Here is a 17112-nt window from a genome sequence, read left to right as displayed (position 1 = left end):
CCATGTTTCGTAATATAAATATGGTGGTACAGTGTTAGTCTTTCAGCAAAAAACAAGTGACATTTAATTTCAGATTATAGATAATATTTTCTAAATTATGATGAAGAAGGGGATACATTTTCATTGAAAGATATATTAGGGGGACACATTTACTAAATTCGTATAAAGATATTTTCTTCTTACCTTTTCTTCCTGTGTTTTAGGTGTTAAATTGTTGTGTTTTCATTTTCAGAATATACAGAAAAACTGAAGTCATCCATTAAACAGCAAACCGATTTTCTGTTGTCAGAGGAAGAGGATAAGAAAATTAGAACCGATGACATCTTTACGAGTGTGACTATCCAACGCGGTCCAAAACACTTCGAGGAACCCAAAGAAAAGAGATTTGGCAGGAGGTAATTGGATGAAATTCAAGCGAGTAGTACAAAATTCACGAACTGTTCAGATATGTTTCTTTGCCCAGAAAATGATGATCAGAAATCTACAGCTTCTTGTACGACCAATCCTAAATCTATCATTTTGACGGGCAAAGCAGGAATTGGAAAATATCTTTTTTGTCATAAGATGGTACGGGATTGGTCGCATAACCGATTGTTTGAGGAAGGTCAAGAAAATGCCAAAGTACCTGATTTTCGGTTTGTATTCCTGTTGACATTCCGTCAACTTCTTCTTCCAGAAGAAAAGAGTCTTAACTTACATGACATCTTAAATCGGTCCTCCCTACTGAACGAACACTCGGTGATAGACGAGCCATTACTGCAATACATGATTGAAAATCCTGAGAAACTGCTCATCATTCTTGACGGATATAATGAGTATAATACGCATGGAGAGAAAATCACCGGCGACTTTGAGACAAGATACCCAAACGACCCACATGAAAAAATACCTGTTCCTGCTCTGATTGCCAAAATCATGAAAGGAAAGATGTTAAACGGTGCAGTAATCCTGATATCCTCGAGGCCTGGCGAAGCCGAGGAGTTAAATGAAATTGTCTTCGATGTGAGATGTGACATTCAAGTATTTTCTTGACTTCAAGTGCTAGAATACATCGAAAGATATTTCAAAGCGAACGAAAGCATGAAGAAAAAAGTACTTGATCACATCAAAACGAATGAAATTCTTTTAAGTTTTGGTCACATTCCTGTGATGTGTTTTCTAATGTGCTACTGCATGAAATGGTACATGACGGAATCAAAAACCACTGACAATCTTCCCGTCACAAGAACAGAACTTTATCCACCAAGTAATCATATTATTTATCAAGAAACATTCCTCTTCTAAATATGAAGAAATGGAAGAAACTAAAGTAAAAGAAATATTACATAAACTAGCTGAACTAGCGGTGAATTTAATGATGGAAGATAAATATATTTTCGACGAAAAGTATATGAAAAAATTCAATCTTAACGATGAAGAAATAACAAACCTGAAAGCGAGTGGATTACTTGACTGTTGTCCTGGAGTTAAAAAATCTCCATTCGAGGAACCACCACTCGAATTTACGTTTACCCACTTAACGATTCAATAATTTCTCTGTGCTTTTTTGTTTGTAGAGAAAAAAACAAATCCCAGAGAAAGAGAAAACGAGCGATGTGACATTCATGTTCATGGCGGGAATGTTTTCAAGAGAAAAAATGATGGAAAAGTTGATAGAAAATATCAAACCAGGGGATGAATACGATAACAGGAATAAACTGCTAACTTTATCCTGTCTGTACGAGTACAAAGACGATGGATTTTCTACCAGAGTAATAAATAACCTTAAACACAGATACTGTGATAGGGATGGGAGGATTGAATTTAGAAGAATAACTGATATCGATTGTTTGTACATAAGTTATTTATTAGATATACTAGTGAATTTGATCAACACAGAACAAACTAAACATTCAAAAACACAGTCATTCATCGTTAATACATTGTTCATTGGTGGGTTGTCATCTTTATCAGCATCAGGGATCAGAATGTTGTGTAATTCTCTTGTTAGTGTTTCTACTGTTGCTGGTTGTTTGTGAATTAGACGATGAATGTGTCAAAATAATATGTGACATGTTGCCTCGTACTAATATAACCCTCCTAGAACTAGATGGTAATTATATAACAGATGTTGGTGTTAAAATAATATGTGACATGTTGCCTCGTACTAAGATAACAGACCTATGCCTAGCTGCTAATAATATAACAGATGTTGGTGATAGAATAATATGTGACATGTTGCCTCGTACTAAAATAACAACCCTAGCACTAGGTGGTAATTATATAACAGATGTTGGTGCTCAGTGTTTGTGTTCAGTATTAATACGTGATGATTGTCGTCTAGAAGTGTTAGACTTACAGTCTAATGACATAACAAGTGAATGTAAACTGTCTTTAAGACAACAACAGATCCCTGGTGTTAAGTTGCTTATTTAGATCAACTAGACGCTCCGAGGAGCGATTACTCGGGCTCAGCGAGCAGATGACGGTCCAGCAAAGTCTAGAAAACTTGCGCTTGGGCATGAGCAATGCTAACCTGAGACTGTATGACTCATGTTAAATGCGTGCGAACGTTGTTAAGCGAGAAACCGATGGAGACGTTTATGCTATGTTTATCGCTTGTCGTCATGTCACCAAGAATCAATTTTCTTAGCCTGCGTTGCCGGCGGTCTACGGTTTTTTGTTTAGACCGCCGGCAACGTGGGCTACAATTTTCTCGATAGGCGAATTGCAACGTTCGACTGGACATTTTTTCTACCAACCGGGGTAGCGAAGTCAACATTCTTGGAAAGCTTCGTATATAAAAATTGCAGCAAGTTGCTCTAAACCTCGAGGATGTACGAATTTGCAACGACATTAGTATCTGTAACTTTAAATTAATACTATATGTATATCAAACTTTACTAAGGGTTACATTTGATATTTATATGCAGATGTCTGCAGGCTGCTTACACGTGCCTCGAACCGCCCTCGAACCGAACTCGTGGATACTAGTTGCGCTTTTCAGAGTTTGGGCTCCCTGTGCCCTTCTTATGCTTGTTGACATTCGAAGGATTCAAAGTATTTCGCTCGATTTCACGTTTTAAATACTCAATTTAGCTGGTAATATGAGTAAACGTCCTTTCATTTTCCTTTTAACACCTACTTTGTTTAGTTCTTAGTTATTTTGTTGAGTTTCGAAGCGAATTCTGTGATAACTTAATTGTCTGAACTTCAATCACGAAAGACGGCTTCGACTTCGATGGTGTCAACTGAGTCAAGTATAGAGTAAAATTGGAAGAAGACCTATTTGCTAACGCTTTCTCTGTTTTCAACTTAAGAGTCGGGCTGAATGCTTTATTTCAGGAATCATTCGACCTACGAGCTCAAAACTGATTTTACGAGATAATCGGCCGTTATGATACAATCGGTACGATCAACATAAAGCGTTGCGTTATGCGTGTTACGTTGGTTTACGTTACTACTTATCTTGACCTTCAAGGGTCACGGCGCTATGAAACTATTTATTTACACTGTGAACTAAGCGAATATTTTATAGAAATTCGTTTAGAAATGCTATTTAATTTGTTATCATTCAAGAGTCTGTAAATTTTATTTGGAGCAAATTCGGGTTAGTTGTCTCGAGCGACATCTATTGTGTAGATTTGTATCTTCGCAGATTTCAACATACAAGAACATTACTTCGGCTGTTTGTGATGTCCGGCGATCAATCTACTTTTAAATTCAGAACGGCTTGTTTGGATGACAAAACTGACGTTTGTCACTTCGTTCATATTTTGTGCTCATACATTTCTCATTTGGTATCTCACATTGTATCTCGTAAGAATCTCGTTTGAACTCATTTGATTGCACTATGAGTTCGCGGAACGACCCTTTCCGAAAACGCTCGACATCCTTTTCAGTAGGTCTACCGCGACGGCGTGTGGATCTGTATGTGACTTGAGCGTATTAACATAAATCGCCATAATTCTTTCTTCTCCCTTAACCATAACACTTCGAGAATACGTATAACTAAGCTGAAACGACATGCGATCGAAAAACTCTGAGCCTTCGCTCCACTAAGCGGTAGCGCCTGCGCATTATTGACCAATTGCAGATTTGACGTACAAACACGAACAGCATTTTATGACTCGGGTCGAGCCCGAGTAATGCAACTTATATATGTCCAAAGTAGAGTGCTCACACTAAATCCGTGAAACAAATACTAATTTTTAGCACTAAATAGTGATAATTAAACAATAGAAAACAAAGGATTCTGTATGAAATAGTACTAATTAGTACTATTTAATGTTCACGGTTTTAGTGCGTGCACTCTACTGAATGAATTCATTAGAGTGATTTTCATATGACCGTGAAAGAAAATAGACCATTTAGTTTGTAATAGACCTTTTATGTATAGGACATTTGTCTCATGTCTGGTTTTGACCCACTTAAGTCATCTATTGTTATGCATACACGCGCCGCAGTAGAACGATTTTACTGAATCCCCTGAACATTCATGCACAGAAAGTGAAAAGACAAACAAGCACGAAAGAAAACTATGGAATTAGTGTCTTCTGAAGGTTTATTTTCCCAAACGACGAAAAATACCAATAATAAAAATATTATGGTTTTCTTGTGCACTTTCACGATTTTGTTGTTTAGCTGTTCGTAGTTATTGCATTCTAATACATGTCATGATCAATTGGTTTCTCAGTTTAAAGTTCCAAGGGATCAAGGCAGCTCCCGTTTGTGGATAAACGCTCCAGTTAGCAAATTATATCATGGATAATAAAATTATCATCGATGATAGTGTGCACGCACTAAACCCGTGAACAATAAATAGTGCTAATTAGTACTATTTCATACCGAATCTTTTGTTTTCTTTTGTTTAATCATAGTTTTATATTGTTTAAAGTTAGTATTTGTTTCACGGGTTTAGTGCGTGAACTCTAATGTTAGAAATAAATAGTGAGCAAAAATATGAACACTTAAAATGACATTACGCCAGGCAAACAAAGAGAACAGAAAAACTTTATTGTGAACAATAACACGTCAATATACAGTCAATTCAAAAAACGTTGTCGTCGACCGGCTCAAGCCTACGCGACTGGATCGAAAGGAATATGGGTAAAAATCACTGAAGCGGTAAAATATTCGTTCTGAATAAATTGTTGCCGCTAGTAGTAAAGATAATAATAGCGAGAAACAATCCATCAAATGCATGTCTTTGGGTTTAGGGAAAGAAAAACAAAGTAGTTATGATTCAGTTCACAATTTCGAAAATATGAAGGCATTAAAAAAACGTCTCCTCCAACACTTCCCGCTCGCCTACTAAGGTTCGTGCTGTAAACCAGGCATAACTAGTCAGATAAAATTACGGAGTCAACTCGGCTTCAATGATTGCTACCCAGAGCTCCTTTCGGTCCTGTCGCGTAGGCTTGAGTTGGTCGACGACAACTTTTTTTGAATTGACTGTATAGTATCATCCAACTCGCTAATCAGAGTCAGAGATCGACAACCCTTGCCACTTTGAAACGGCTTTTTCATGTGCCTTTGCCGCCTTGGTTACAGCCTCCGTCATTGTAGGCATCATTGCCATAAGCTCATCTAGTTTATCTTTCTTCTTTTTCTTCTTTTCCTTCTTCTCTGTTCCCTTTCCAGCTGTAAGAATAGAGACAAGAATACACCACGTTTAAATGAATAACACCGCGTGCGATGAATGCGGGTTGAGTCGTTGTATTGGGGCTACAAATCAAATATTGGATATGCTCGTAAAAAGCTTCAAAACTCTACTCAGGAAATCTACTCAGCATATAGAAAATGACTTCGGGAGAATGTTAACCCATAGGAAATACAAACATAAAAATTACAAAATGGCTGTTAAATTGTGCGTTTGATGATGAGTCAGTTATATCGCCTTAACTAATTTTAAGTGCAAAAAAGGGATATCGATAGGAGTCCTACTTCGATACCCTAAAAGATACCAGGAAACGCCGAAAAACTCCAGTTTGTACACCCGAAAAGATACCCGACGAGTGTTACGTGCCAACTAGCCAACTAACCCCGAAGTTTCAACTTGTCAACTATGGTATGGATCCAAAATTTATAATTCAGCCTTAAATTCTTTCACTCAGCCTTAGATGGTAAAGGCAAGAATATATGAAAAATAACTTTAGGTCTGACCCACAACCCCAACCCGAAAATTACTCAAAAGAGCCGTACTCCCTTGTGCTTATTCTGAAGCCTTACGTAAGAACATAATATCGATGACGGCAATGAAACTGATGGATAGCATCTCACCTTCTTCCTCCTCTGCAATCAATTCATCCTCTTCAAATTCACTAAGAAATCTCGAGCGTTCCGTTTTGGTTGTGGTCTCCGTGTACTTTCTGGCATCAGAGGCTTTACTTTTTTCATCTTCCCCAACAAGATAAAGGCCGTCCATTCCATAGTCTTCTTTTCTTTTCGAGGTACACTTCGCATCGTTTTTGATGTCCATCGGCGAAGATTCTTCACTACAACTACTCTCGTATACATCCTCCGGGTCTTTTACTGATGGTTTGTCGTTGCTAAAAAATTAAGGAAAAACCAAGTTCATTAGCTACATTAATACTAAAAGTAATAAGAATTTATAGTCAGAATGATCAATTGGTATATCAAGAAATTACCCCGAGACTTGCCATTCTTTTATTTTTCTTCCTATTCGCCTAAGTGCCGTCTGTTTAGTTGGCCCTGTTCCCTTGCCAATGGATGTATAGTAGGCCTTTTCGACAGGACCGAGCTGGTCGGCCATAAGCTCAAAGTAACTAAGTACTCGTTTGGGAAGACATCCAACTTTGTTCACTGCTTCCCTTACCAGCTGTAGCTCGAGGTTTCTGTTTTTGGATTTTATTTCAGATTTGCTAGACTTGCCTTTATCGCGGTCTGCTTTTCGCTTTTGCCTGGTTTTTGGCGTAAAGAAAATCCTTTCCAGCCTTTCCAACTCTTTGTCTCCTTGGTCTTCTGGATTCACTACAGGCTCTCCCGCAAAAGCAGCTTCGAGAAATATGTTTCTTCCCTCCATGGAGCCAAGAAACTTCAACCACACACATGAACTCCAGGCGGTATTTATACAGAATTAAGTGTGAACATACCTTTGAGCCTCTCAGACTTGCACTTGTAAAAAAATGTGTAGTTTCTTTCTTATATTGCACAAAACAGAGAAATGCAAAGACAAATCTGCTCAATCATATCCTAAAAGCTGTGTAAACAATTACACCCCCTATTATGGTGTCATTACAAAATATGAACCTCCTTTGACAAAGTCTTACCTGCGTCAGTATCAGATCTTTTTCGCACTATTTCTCGTCCCTTTTTGTGTCATGCATTAAAGCGAGCTTCATGCACGAGGTGACAACTTGTTCAAAAACTACATTATAACCTTTGAACAATATAATGTGCTAATTATTTTTTGCCAAGGTTAAATATCCGACGCCGAGAAATTACTCGATTGTAGATTCACGCTATTGTCATCAAGCACGATACAATGCTCTTACCTATGCATTTTTGGCACACACGATAGCAGAATTGCATATAATCTCGTGAATACTACGCTGTATCTTCTGAAAAGCTAATTCTCAACAATCGCTCTAAACAAGATGCCGCCTCCGGTTTTGCCAACGTTCTTCATTCTGGCTTACTTTGTTCTCCTCCAATTTTTGAAGCTTCGAGATGCCGGGAATGACTTCCCAGCTTTCCCGTTTCATCTTTTCAGTCAAATCTTCTTCGTCTTGATATGTATTATTCGCGTTTTGGACATGTGTAAAACAAATGATGTCATTGATCGACTTGGCCTTACAGGAATCGCAGAACCAAATGGAGCCCGTGACTATTACCATTACATTGCTAGCTTTCCCATTAAATTCTGGTATCTAACTGGCGAGACACTTCAGACATTTGGTGAGGTCGTTGTGGACATGCGAATGTCAATAATATTGCACGACAGGACATACCGTTGCAACAGAGTCCGTCGCAGGATACGAGTTCAAAGATTGAATATTACGAACAGACTCCTCCTAGTGTTTATTTGGCTTAGAAGATGTCTTAGAATGCAAACCCTGGCCATGATGTTTAAAGTGGACATTACATATGTAAGCAAAACAATACAAGAAATAGTTCCTCTTCTACTTGAGAAATATTCGCGACAAGTCGTTTGGCCAGCTTTAGCAGAGTGGAGAGGTTGGCTGGGGCACTGGAAAAAATGTCCGTCCTGTGTTGGGATAATTGATGCAACGACTCATCCAATATGGCGACCATCTCAACGACAGGCAATGTTTGAGGCGACAAAAAGAAACACTTCATGTCAAGCCACATCATCGTTACTCCAGATGGGATGATAGTTCATTGTTCGGCTGCGTAAGTACTTACTACTGTTTTATTTTGGTAAACTTGGAAATGATATTTATTGCTGAAATATCATAAAAGTGAACGATTAAAAATTCGTCCGGTGGGTGTGAAGCCAGCCTATGCGTCCAGGTTTTGCTTTAGATTTATTACTGAGTTTTATATTCCCTACATTTTTAGATTCCCCGGACATCTCAACGACACTAATGGATTTAACATGATGCCAAGGATTGGTCCGCAGTGTGCTCTAGATCTACCTGCTGGCTGCCATGTTATTTCTGACAACGGTTATCCTCCCCATCCTGCTCTGATTAAACCTAAAAGAAGAGCCCAAGTCAATGGAAACCCAAGACTACAGGAGATAAACAGGGAGCTCACTAGCTGTCGGATTAAAGTGGAACACGCCATAGGATTCTTTAAAACGTATCGCTGCATTTCTGAACGTTGGAGGCACCCTCGTGCTTTTCTCCCTATCGTTATACATTGCTGCGCTTCTTTGAGTAATCGGAGATTGCGTTTCTTACAAAATACGTATTAAACAACAGCTTCAATATATTGAAATACCGGTTTCAGTCATAAGTTGTAGTGGGGTGAATTTTTGTTTTTTTCCCCCCTGATTCTTTCACACTGAAACCCTCATTCACAAAGGGAACAATGTTTATGAGTCTGCCACGATAAAAAAGTCAGTTCTGTTTTGCAAATGACCTTCATCATTAATACGCACTAAATATTTTGTAGTTTACGCTGTCTTGTTCTTGAAATAAAGGTTAAAAAATCCATTAGTCGTCTCCTTTATTTGACATAGAGGATATTACATGGGCGCGCGGAGATACGAATTTTATCTTCGAGTGTTGATGGTATATCTCACGAGTGAGCGCAGTGAACGACTGACAGATATTCAACACGAGAAGATAAAATTTGTATCTCCAAGTGGTCATGTAATGTTCTGTTTATTATATAGATATCGTTGAGCGAAATACGAGGACTTACCCGGTGTCCTAAACCTTCGTACATTCTACACAGTGAAGATATCATATCCGTCACATGTGAAGATATCACTGTTGTCATGACTACCTTCATATTTCATCGATATCTATATAATAATATCCTTTGTCTCACTCGGGTAGGCGATAAGAGATAAAGGCGTTGATATACCATTATTTAATTTACTCGCCAAACAATGGCTTTTGTTTCCTGAGCTCATTAAATTCTAGGACGAACTTCACAAAGTGGGTCAAAACCAGACATGAGACATATGTCTTATACATAAAAGGTCTAATAGTTGATAAAGAACAAAAGAAAATCATTGGTTTAGAGTCTACTACTAACTATTAGTTTGCCTATTCTTTCACGGTCATATGAAAACGACTCTAGGGTTTTCCGATTTAGTGACCTTTTCGTCGATTTGGCAATATCTTTATTGCCATGCATTGTCTTTTTTTCTAAGTATTTCATAACAATAGAATTCGGAAAGAATAGGGGCGAGAAAAATTAACTTCCAGCATTGTTACCGCGATAAATTATGGATTGTCATGAAAGAATCCACTCCAGCGACTCATCAGCTTTTCAAGCGGTTTGTGCTAGCATTAATGTTTAATTATTCAAATGCTTGTGTCACGTGAATATTTATATCATAAACTAAGGAAAGCATCTGCGATACATTTCTTTAACAGGAATGGACTATCAAATGTTTTACCGTTTACAAGACTTTAAAGACAATGGTCCACTTCAAAATGCACACTGATTCAGCACGTGTTATAATTTGCTTAATTCGTACTTTTCTCGTACTGGTGCTTTGTTTTATTTCCTATATCAAATTATTTGAGTGGTTTTGCTTAACCTGTGGAATAGTTCAACAGTCTATTACATATTAGTAATAAAACACTATTTCCATTGTTTTTCTTAGTGTCTATTAGTTTCTGTTTTACAGGTTCAGTAAAATCACTCCATCCCTAGATCATAGTTAATCGAGGGTCCCCTCGATTAACTATGGCTAGATTGAACTGAAACAACAAGATCATTTTATATTATAGCTACCTCAACCCATCCCAAGCCTTACAGTATTGATTATACTACAGTGTATTATTACATGCAGCCTGCAATTAGAGTGCCCTAGCCCGTCGAATGAAGAGTTTCCTTCGATTACTTAAAAACCCACAAGTACTAACTACTATCGGTAGAAACGACCGTTTTTGTCTAAAAATCTGTCCAATGGACTTATAGATCTTTAAGTACCCTATGGCATGTTCAACTTTCACACGTAAACGTCGTAAATGACGGTTTGCCCTTTGTTGGCGGCGGGTTCTTGCGATTCTGTGAGGAGTCACGAGAGGAGCTCTCAGTGGATAGTCACCGTCGGTAAGAATTCGGGCATGTCTTGGTAATCCTAGCTGACCTCCAAATCCAATGTTTGGGAGGTACCGGTAGGTGCTACTGTCATTTAGATGTCCAGGAAAGCCTGAAACAAGAAGGGTGATCATACCATCGGCATCAATGACCAACTGGGTTGACATGAAATGGACTTTTTTGTCCCCTCGATAAAACTCAGCCTGAAGTCTCCCCGATGGGTGTCGTATGCGATGTATAGTAGCATCTATCGAACCCACTGCATTTGGAAAGTGATTCCAATACCCCATAAATGAGGACCATTTCCTTAAGTTGTGCCATGTGATGAAGGATCGAAATTTTAAAAATAAGATGGGCACAACATGATATATCTCCTCGGAAACAGTACTTATACTGATATCAAATATGTGAGCAAGATAATGGTATGTTGGATAGCTTCTCAACCAAATGACAGCAAGCAGTACTCTGTTGCGTACATCTAAAAGATAGCGTCGTTGTCTATCAGTAATAGGAGTCCTTGGTAGCATACGAGGCTTTACCACTTCATGAGAAACTACCTGCGCAACCCTATCCAGAGACCAAGGGGTGTCGCCTGTTATTAGGTACCAGAATTTACGTGGATCTGTTTCCAGTATACTCCATACGTCTCTTCCGGTGTTCTTTCTGAGCACTATTCCGGGAAACAATACTTGTATTATAGGATAATGAAGTGGCACAATTTCCAAAATCGCGATGAGCAAAGAAATAACGTTTATCAGAGGCGGAAACGGTGGAGGGAAAGGCTGATTGTTGTCATGTAGAAAAAGGACATCCAGTACAGATAATATTGATGTCAACGTACAGAACAGAAAATACGGAAATGGAGGAGGTGGATTTCTGTTCGGCATCTTTTGAGCGAAATATGAATAAATGAAAGCTTCATAGATCAATACACTGATCATTTCGCATACCAAAACATGATTGTGTTACACTCGCATGAATACTGATTTGAGAAGAAAAAGAACGTGCGATTGTTCGTAATGAATTAATCAATTCCTTTAGAATTCTAAACACGTTGCTCGAGCTCCTACACATTATCAAGGATGAGAGGTGACATTTGAGAAGAAAGAGAACGCGTGTTTGTTCGTACCTTTCTATTTGGTCCTTGCAATCCCTTGCCGTAATAAACTAATCAATGCCTTTAGAATTCTAAACACGTTGCTCGAGCTCCTACGCATTATCAAGGATGAAAGGTGAAATTTGAGAAGAAAAAGGTGTGCTTGTTTTTGCCTTTCTGTCTGATCTTACAATCCCTTAATTAATTAATCAATGCCTTTAGAATTATAAACACAGTTTTTTCGAACTCGTACCATCCTTTTTTGAGAAGAACCTGTGAAGTATTCACGCTATGAGTATATTTATATATTAGCATATTTATAAATATGCTCAAAGTTTGAGAATGGCCACATTGACTTCAATCCGCATACAAGTTCTCTAGATTGAAGAAGGCAATATTTTTCTACGAGCTGCTCTCACCAAAGAACTTCAAGAAGTTCCATGCCCGAGTTCAAGTTCTTTCCCTACTGCGAGCACTATGTCTTTGCAGCACGACCCAAGCCAAAACCAAAGCAAAAAAAGAGAAGTACACCAGTAGAGTTAATGCTAATTGGGAAAGGAATGAAAAAGTACGGAAGAGATTTAAAAGCCGTGGCTAGTTTCATGCAGAAACATTCAGAGGTACTCGGGGATCAGCTACGAGATTACTACCAGAATATTGGAACACCAGAAGGGCCAAGCACAAGAAAAGCCATGGCGAGAGTTCGCAAGATTGCTAAGAAGTCTTTATACAAAGCAAGGTGATTTTGAAAAAGACTTTTGAAATTCAGATTCTTCTAAAAAATAGAATTTTAACGTTTATCTATTTTCTCTTTAGTGATTCTCGGCATGTACGAGAAGCTTCGACTGTTGCATCCACCAGTAAAGCAGTTAAGACTAGCGCCGAGCAAGAATTTGATAGTAGCGAAAGTGAGTTTGATATCGATAGTGACAGCGATTGGAAAGCCACCGAGAACGATATATTTAAAAAAGATACGCGATATACAAACCTCCAAGGCTCTCAATCCAGAGAGGATATTTTGAGTGCTGTCAAGAATGGTGATGATGCAAAAGACCAAGCTAGTGATGCAAAATCGAAGAGGAAGAAAAGCCAAAGGTACGGTAAAGTCGTGTTTCTTGATGCTGGTAGCGAATATCACATAATTGACTATAACTTTCCCCTTTTTGTTTTTTGTTTTTTACTTTGTATTCAACAGGGGAAAACAGACAGCTAAATCGAAAATGTCGAGTATTTTAAAGTCCCTTCCTGCGTTCATACAGAATGCAAACTCGGCAGCCAAAGACCATAGCAGGGCCGTGAAGACATGGATGCAAATAGATAGTTCAGACTCAGATTAACCATGCATTTTTTTCATGTGTTCTTAACTAATCCATTTAAAAGTCTTGAAAAGAAAGATGAATTAAAAATTGATTTAGAATTAGCATACGCGTACGATTGTTTTTTGATTTTATTGAGATTGTGTAGTTCCAGAAATTATCCATACCCCTATGGAGGAGGTTTTTTTTTTTTAAATGCGTAGTACCCAACCGAAAATTACAATTTTCTTCCATACAAACTCTGTAATTTTGTTCTTTCTTTGATCCCCCACCCCTCAGAAATATTAAATTCCTCTTTGAGGGGTAAGGGGTGGGGTGGAGGTATGGATAATTTCTGAAACTACACATTCCAAATCACTTGAGAAAAGGTTTGATCGAATTCGCATTTAAATTAGTGTTCAGTATTTGTATAAATTCTGAAATCCTTAAATAATTTTATTGATACCAATAGTACACGACATGAAATAAAATATATTGTTTATAGACCAAACTGTAAAGAATGCAAGGCTGAATAACTACGACATTCATAAAAGTCAAAACCTCTGTATATATCTTCGATCTCGCTAGCTCTACGTGTGTTTTCAATCGGCCGGTGACGTCAACTGCTATAGGCCGTTTGGATTGATTTAGGTATTGCTATTCATAACAAAATTCCCATTATTTAATTTGTACTGTTAGATTACTAGTATTTCGACAAGCAAGAAGCTTTTCTTAATAAAATGTTATGTATATAATATATTTTCTTTTTCTCAGTAAATTCCTTGTTTTTCAATTATATTACATCTCCAATTGACTGTCACTTAGCGTACTTAGCGTACTTAGTGTAAGGATCGCCAATGGTATTCTGGAATCAAAGGTCACTAAATCGGAAAACCCTATTATAAACAAGTAGAATATGATCTGTTTTCGTAAATGATATATAGAGGATATTACATGGGCACGCGGAGATACGAAATTTATCTTCGAGTGTTGAAAAGATCTCTCACAAGTGAGCGCAGCGAACGAGTGAGAGATTTTCAACACGAGAAGATAAATTTCGTATCTCCAAGCGCCCATGTAATATTCTGTTTATTATATAATTATCAATGAAAGTATGTTTTGGTTTTATCAGGCAATTCTTTCCTTGTATTTTTGAATAGCCATCACAATGGTGTTATTTTCACACGTGAAATAACATGTTATTTTCACGTGTAAAGATATCAATTTTTCGAAATAGAGAAAAATAGATATTTCATTGGTAATTATATAATAACATATAATTACCAATGAAATATCTATTTTTCTCTATTTCGAAAAATTGATATCTTCACACGTGAAAATAACATGTTATTTCACGTGTGAAAATAACACCATTGTGATGGCTATTCAAAAATACAAGGAAAGAATTGCCTGATAAAACTAAAACATACTTTCATTGATAATTATATAATAAACAGAATATTACATGGGCGCTTGGAGATACGAAATTTATCTTCTCGTGTTGAAAATCTCTCACTCGTTTGCTGCGCTCACTTGTGAGAGATCTTTTCAACACTCGAAGATAAATTTCGTATCTCCGCGTGCCCATGTAATATCCTCTATTTATTAAGTAATAAAGAAATTCTTGTAGTTTTATCTTTGTAGTTGATTGAAAAGAGTTGTGTTTTACAACAAATCATTCAAACAAATCCACGTTGAAAAACAAAAATATTCCTTGATAAATATCCAGTAGTTTGATATTAATACAAGAAGAAGTTTGTTTTCATCATATATTTTTATTTAACCAAATTAAAGACTTTTTTTTGACAAATATTCTTTTTTTTTCCCCTTCATATTTTGAACAAAGTGATTTGGACTTGAAAGACGGACAACAGCAAAAATACTTGTTTTCTTTGTCAAATCATAATATTTCTTATCAATATGAAAGAAACCATCGATATTTATTCTTATTTCAGAGCATTTCATTGATAAAATAGTATTTTGAGTTGGTTATGTTTTGTTTTGAAGTCAACAAACTTGTGTTGAAAAATGGCGGCAAATGATGGCTTGTTTTGTACGTGACTTTAGTTGCACATGGACGAAGAAAACCACTACACGACTAATACAAGCTAGAATGATCCGAGTAAATCAAGAAATAATTCTAGCCTAATGTGGTTTAATAATCATAGTTATCTCATTTTTCAATGTGTGGATCGGCAATAATTCAGCTCACCTTTTTTACATGACTTTGTTCAGCTCACCTCGACTCTGAAAAAAATAATAACGTGGATATTTAGAACAAATTCTATATACTCAAAAGAAGACTAAAAAAATAAAACAAACTTTCATTGCTGTTTGGTTTTTCTTTTCCTGGGTCTTTTCACTTCAGATCAAAGAAGACAAAATACTGACTAAACGAGGGTCTTGACTGCGCACATTTTTGCAGTTTGACATATTCTCGAAAACAAGCGATTTTTTCACGAAATTTTCTAGACTTTTCAAAGCAGAAGTAAATAGGTTTAGTAGTTGAGGTATTTAATTACAATGTGGTTGGTTGTGTAAGTCAGTAAACTGTCGGGAAGAGAGCAATAATCCAGTAGAAATTCTTGGTTGATGAAGAACAAAGAACAAAACCAACTTTGAAAAACTTCCAAACAACCAGTCACGTGATGAAAAGAGCGGGAAAATACTAATCCACGCAGATTGGTTCATGTCAGGGAACTTGAACCAATCAGAGAACATTTATCATCATCATCAACATCATCATCATTTCCTGTTAAAGATGACTACTAAGAGGGAACGGGGTTAGGGGAAATTACAAAAGATACAAATGCATACATAGATACATGTTTTAATTCCTTTAACAGAGAGTGGTTAGCCTGTGTATGATGATGATTATTATTAATGTTCTCTGATTGTTTACATTTTTATGCAAATTTTACCCTAACCTCCACCTCACGCTAGGGATCGTAAGGGATTATGTGAAACTATGGTCATGCCAGGTAATTTGAAGCATTCAGTGAGGATCAGTGTGTATTTGTCGTTTTTCACCGATTTCCCCCACCCTTCTCCTCTCTATAGCATTTTTTCCTTTCAGTTGTCAGAGTGGTTCTTAGCGTATAACCCGTGCATGATGGTTTTGCAATAGAGTTGTGTCATTGATATTATTGTAAGAGACCATGAATGATAGTATCACTCTTTGGTCACTTGATTTAAGTCATCGCAAAAAAAAATTCAGCTGAGAATTTTATGCTGTTACTAAGGACCCTTCTCAAAAGTATCGTGGATGCGAGGCAAATATGGAAATTTTATATGGAAATACTTTTGTATTTTATGTTTGCCTCGCATTTAAGACAATTTTAAGAAGGTTCATTGAAAGGTTTTGTAAGCTTTTTGTATGTGAAAACTCTTAGAACTGTGGAAGAGTGTAAACCAAGGATGGGAACAGAAGTAAAAATAAAAATTCACCACTTGCGTATTTGGTAAGATTGATAACTAAGTGACTGTGCAATAATTATCGGGAGGGGGGGTTCTAAAATTAATAGGGGGGTCAAAAGTTAAATTGGAGTGTAGGGTAGGGGGGGGGGGGTTAGAAACTAATTGCTTAAATTAAATTAATCAACTAAAAGTATCGTAAAAATATTGCCGAAAACCAAGTCGAAATCAGATTCTCAGAATATACGAAATTTTATTCTTTGAAAAATTATAAATTAACTTGGAAGCTAGGTTTTTCTACAAAGTTACATATCTCATAACCCTTTAAATCAAGTTATTTTCAGCCAATTCAAAGCGAAAGAATTCCCTTAAAAATAATAAAAAATTAAGAATTATACTTAGCTCCTCTAGAGCTCATCATTCAATCACAGGGATTAGACTGCGCATGCTGTACGCGGACGACACACAACTTTAGATTATAACAATGAACCCTGACTGCAGAGCTTCAACTCAGTTAAACTAACTTCATATAACTATGTATCTATGACTTACAATCATTTTTTGCAACGAACATGTTTAGCTGAAATACATCCAAGACTGAAATAGTCTCGTTTTTCA

The 17112-nt window shown here is 37.0% G+C and overlaps 2 protein-coding genes across 2 annotated transcripts; one reads left to right on the top strand and one right to left on the bottom strand.

The window, feature by feature from the left end:
- Nucleotides 1-5018: 5018 nt before the first annotated feature.
- LOC148913068 (uncharacterized) lies at nt 5019-7057 on the bottom strand. The gene is made up of 3 exons (XM_089026676.1): nt 6630-7057; nt 6262-6530; nt 5019-5622 (listed from the first exon to the last, which is right to left on the bottom strand). The coding sequence occupies exons 1-3, from the start codon at nt 7022-7024 to the stop codon at nt 5456-5458; spliced, it is 831 nt and encodes a 276-aa protein (XP_088882802.1). The 5' UTR covers nt 7025-7057; the 3' UTR covers nt 5019-5455.
- A 1020-nt stretch (nt 7058-8077) lies between these two features.
- LOC148913067 (uncharacterized) lies at nt 8078-8927 on the top strand. The gene is made up of 2 exons (XM_089026855.1): nt 8078-8355; nt 8524-8927. Exons 1-2 carry the CDS (start codon nt 8300-8302, stop codon nt 8879-8881), a joined length of 414 nt encoding a protein of 137 aa, XP_088882981.1. The 5' UTR covers nt 8078-8299; the 3' UTR covers nt 8882-8927.
- Nucleotides 8928-17112: the final 8185 nt, after the last annotated feature.

Source organism: Actinia tenebrosa, unplaced genomic scaffold (genome assembly GCF_029948245.1).
Source record: "Actinia tenebrosa isolate PJP-AT-01 unplaced genomic scaffold, QUT_ActTen_1.0 PGA_scaffold10__47_contigs__length_13832649, whole genome shotgun sequence".
Taxonomy (NCBI): Eukaryota; Metazoa; Cnidaria; class Anthozoa; order Actiniaria; family Actiniidae; genus Actinia; species Actinia tenebrosa.
This window is presented reverse-complemented; position numbering and strand designations above follow the sequence as displayed.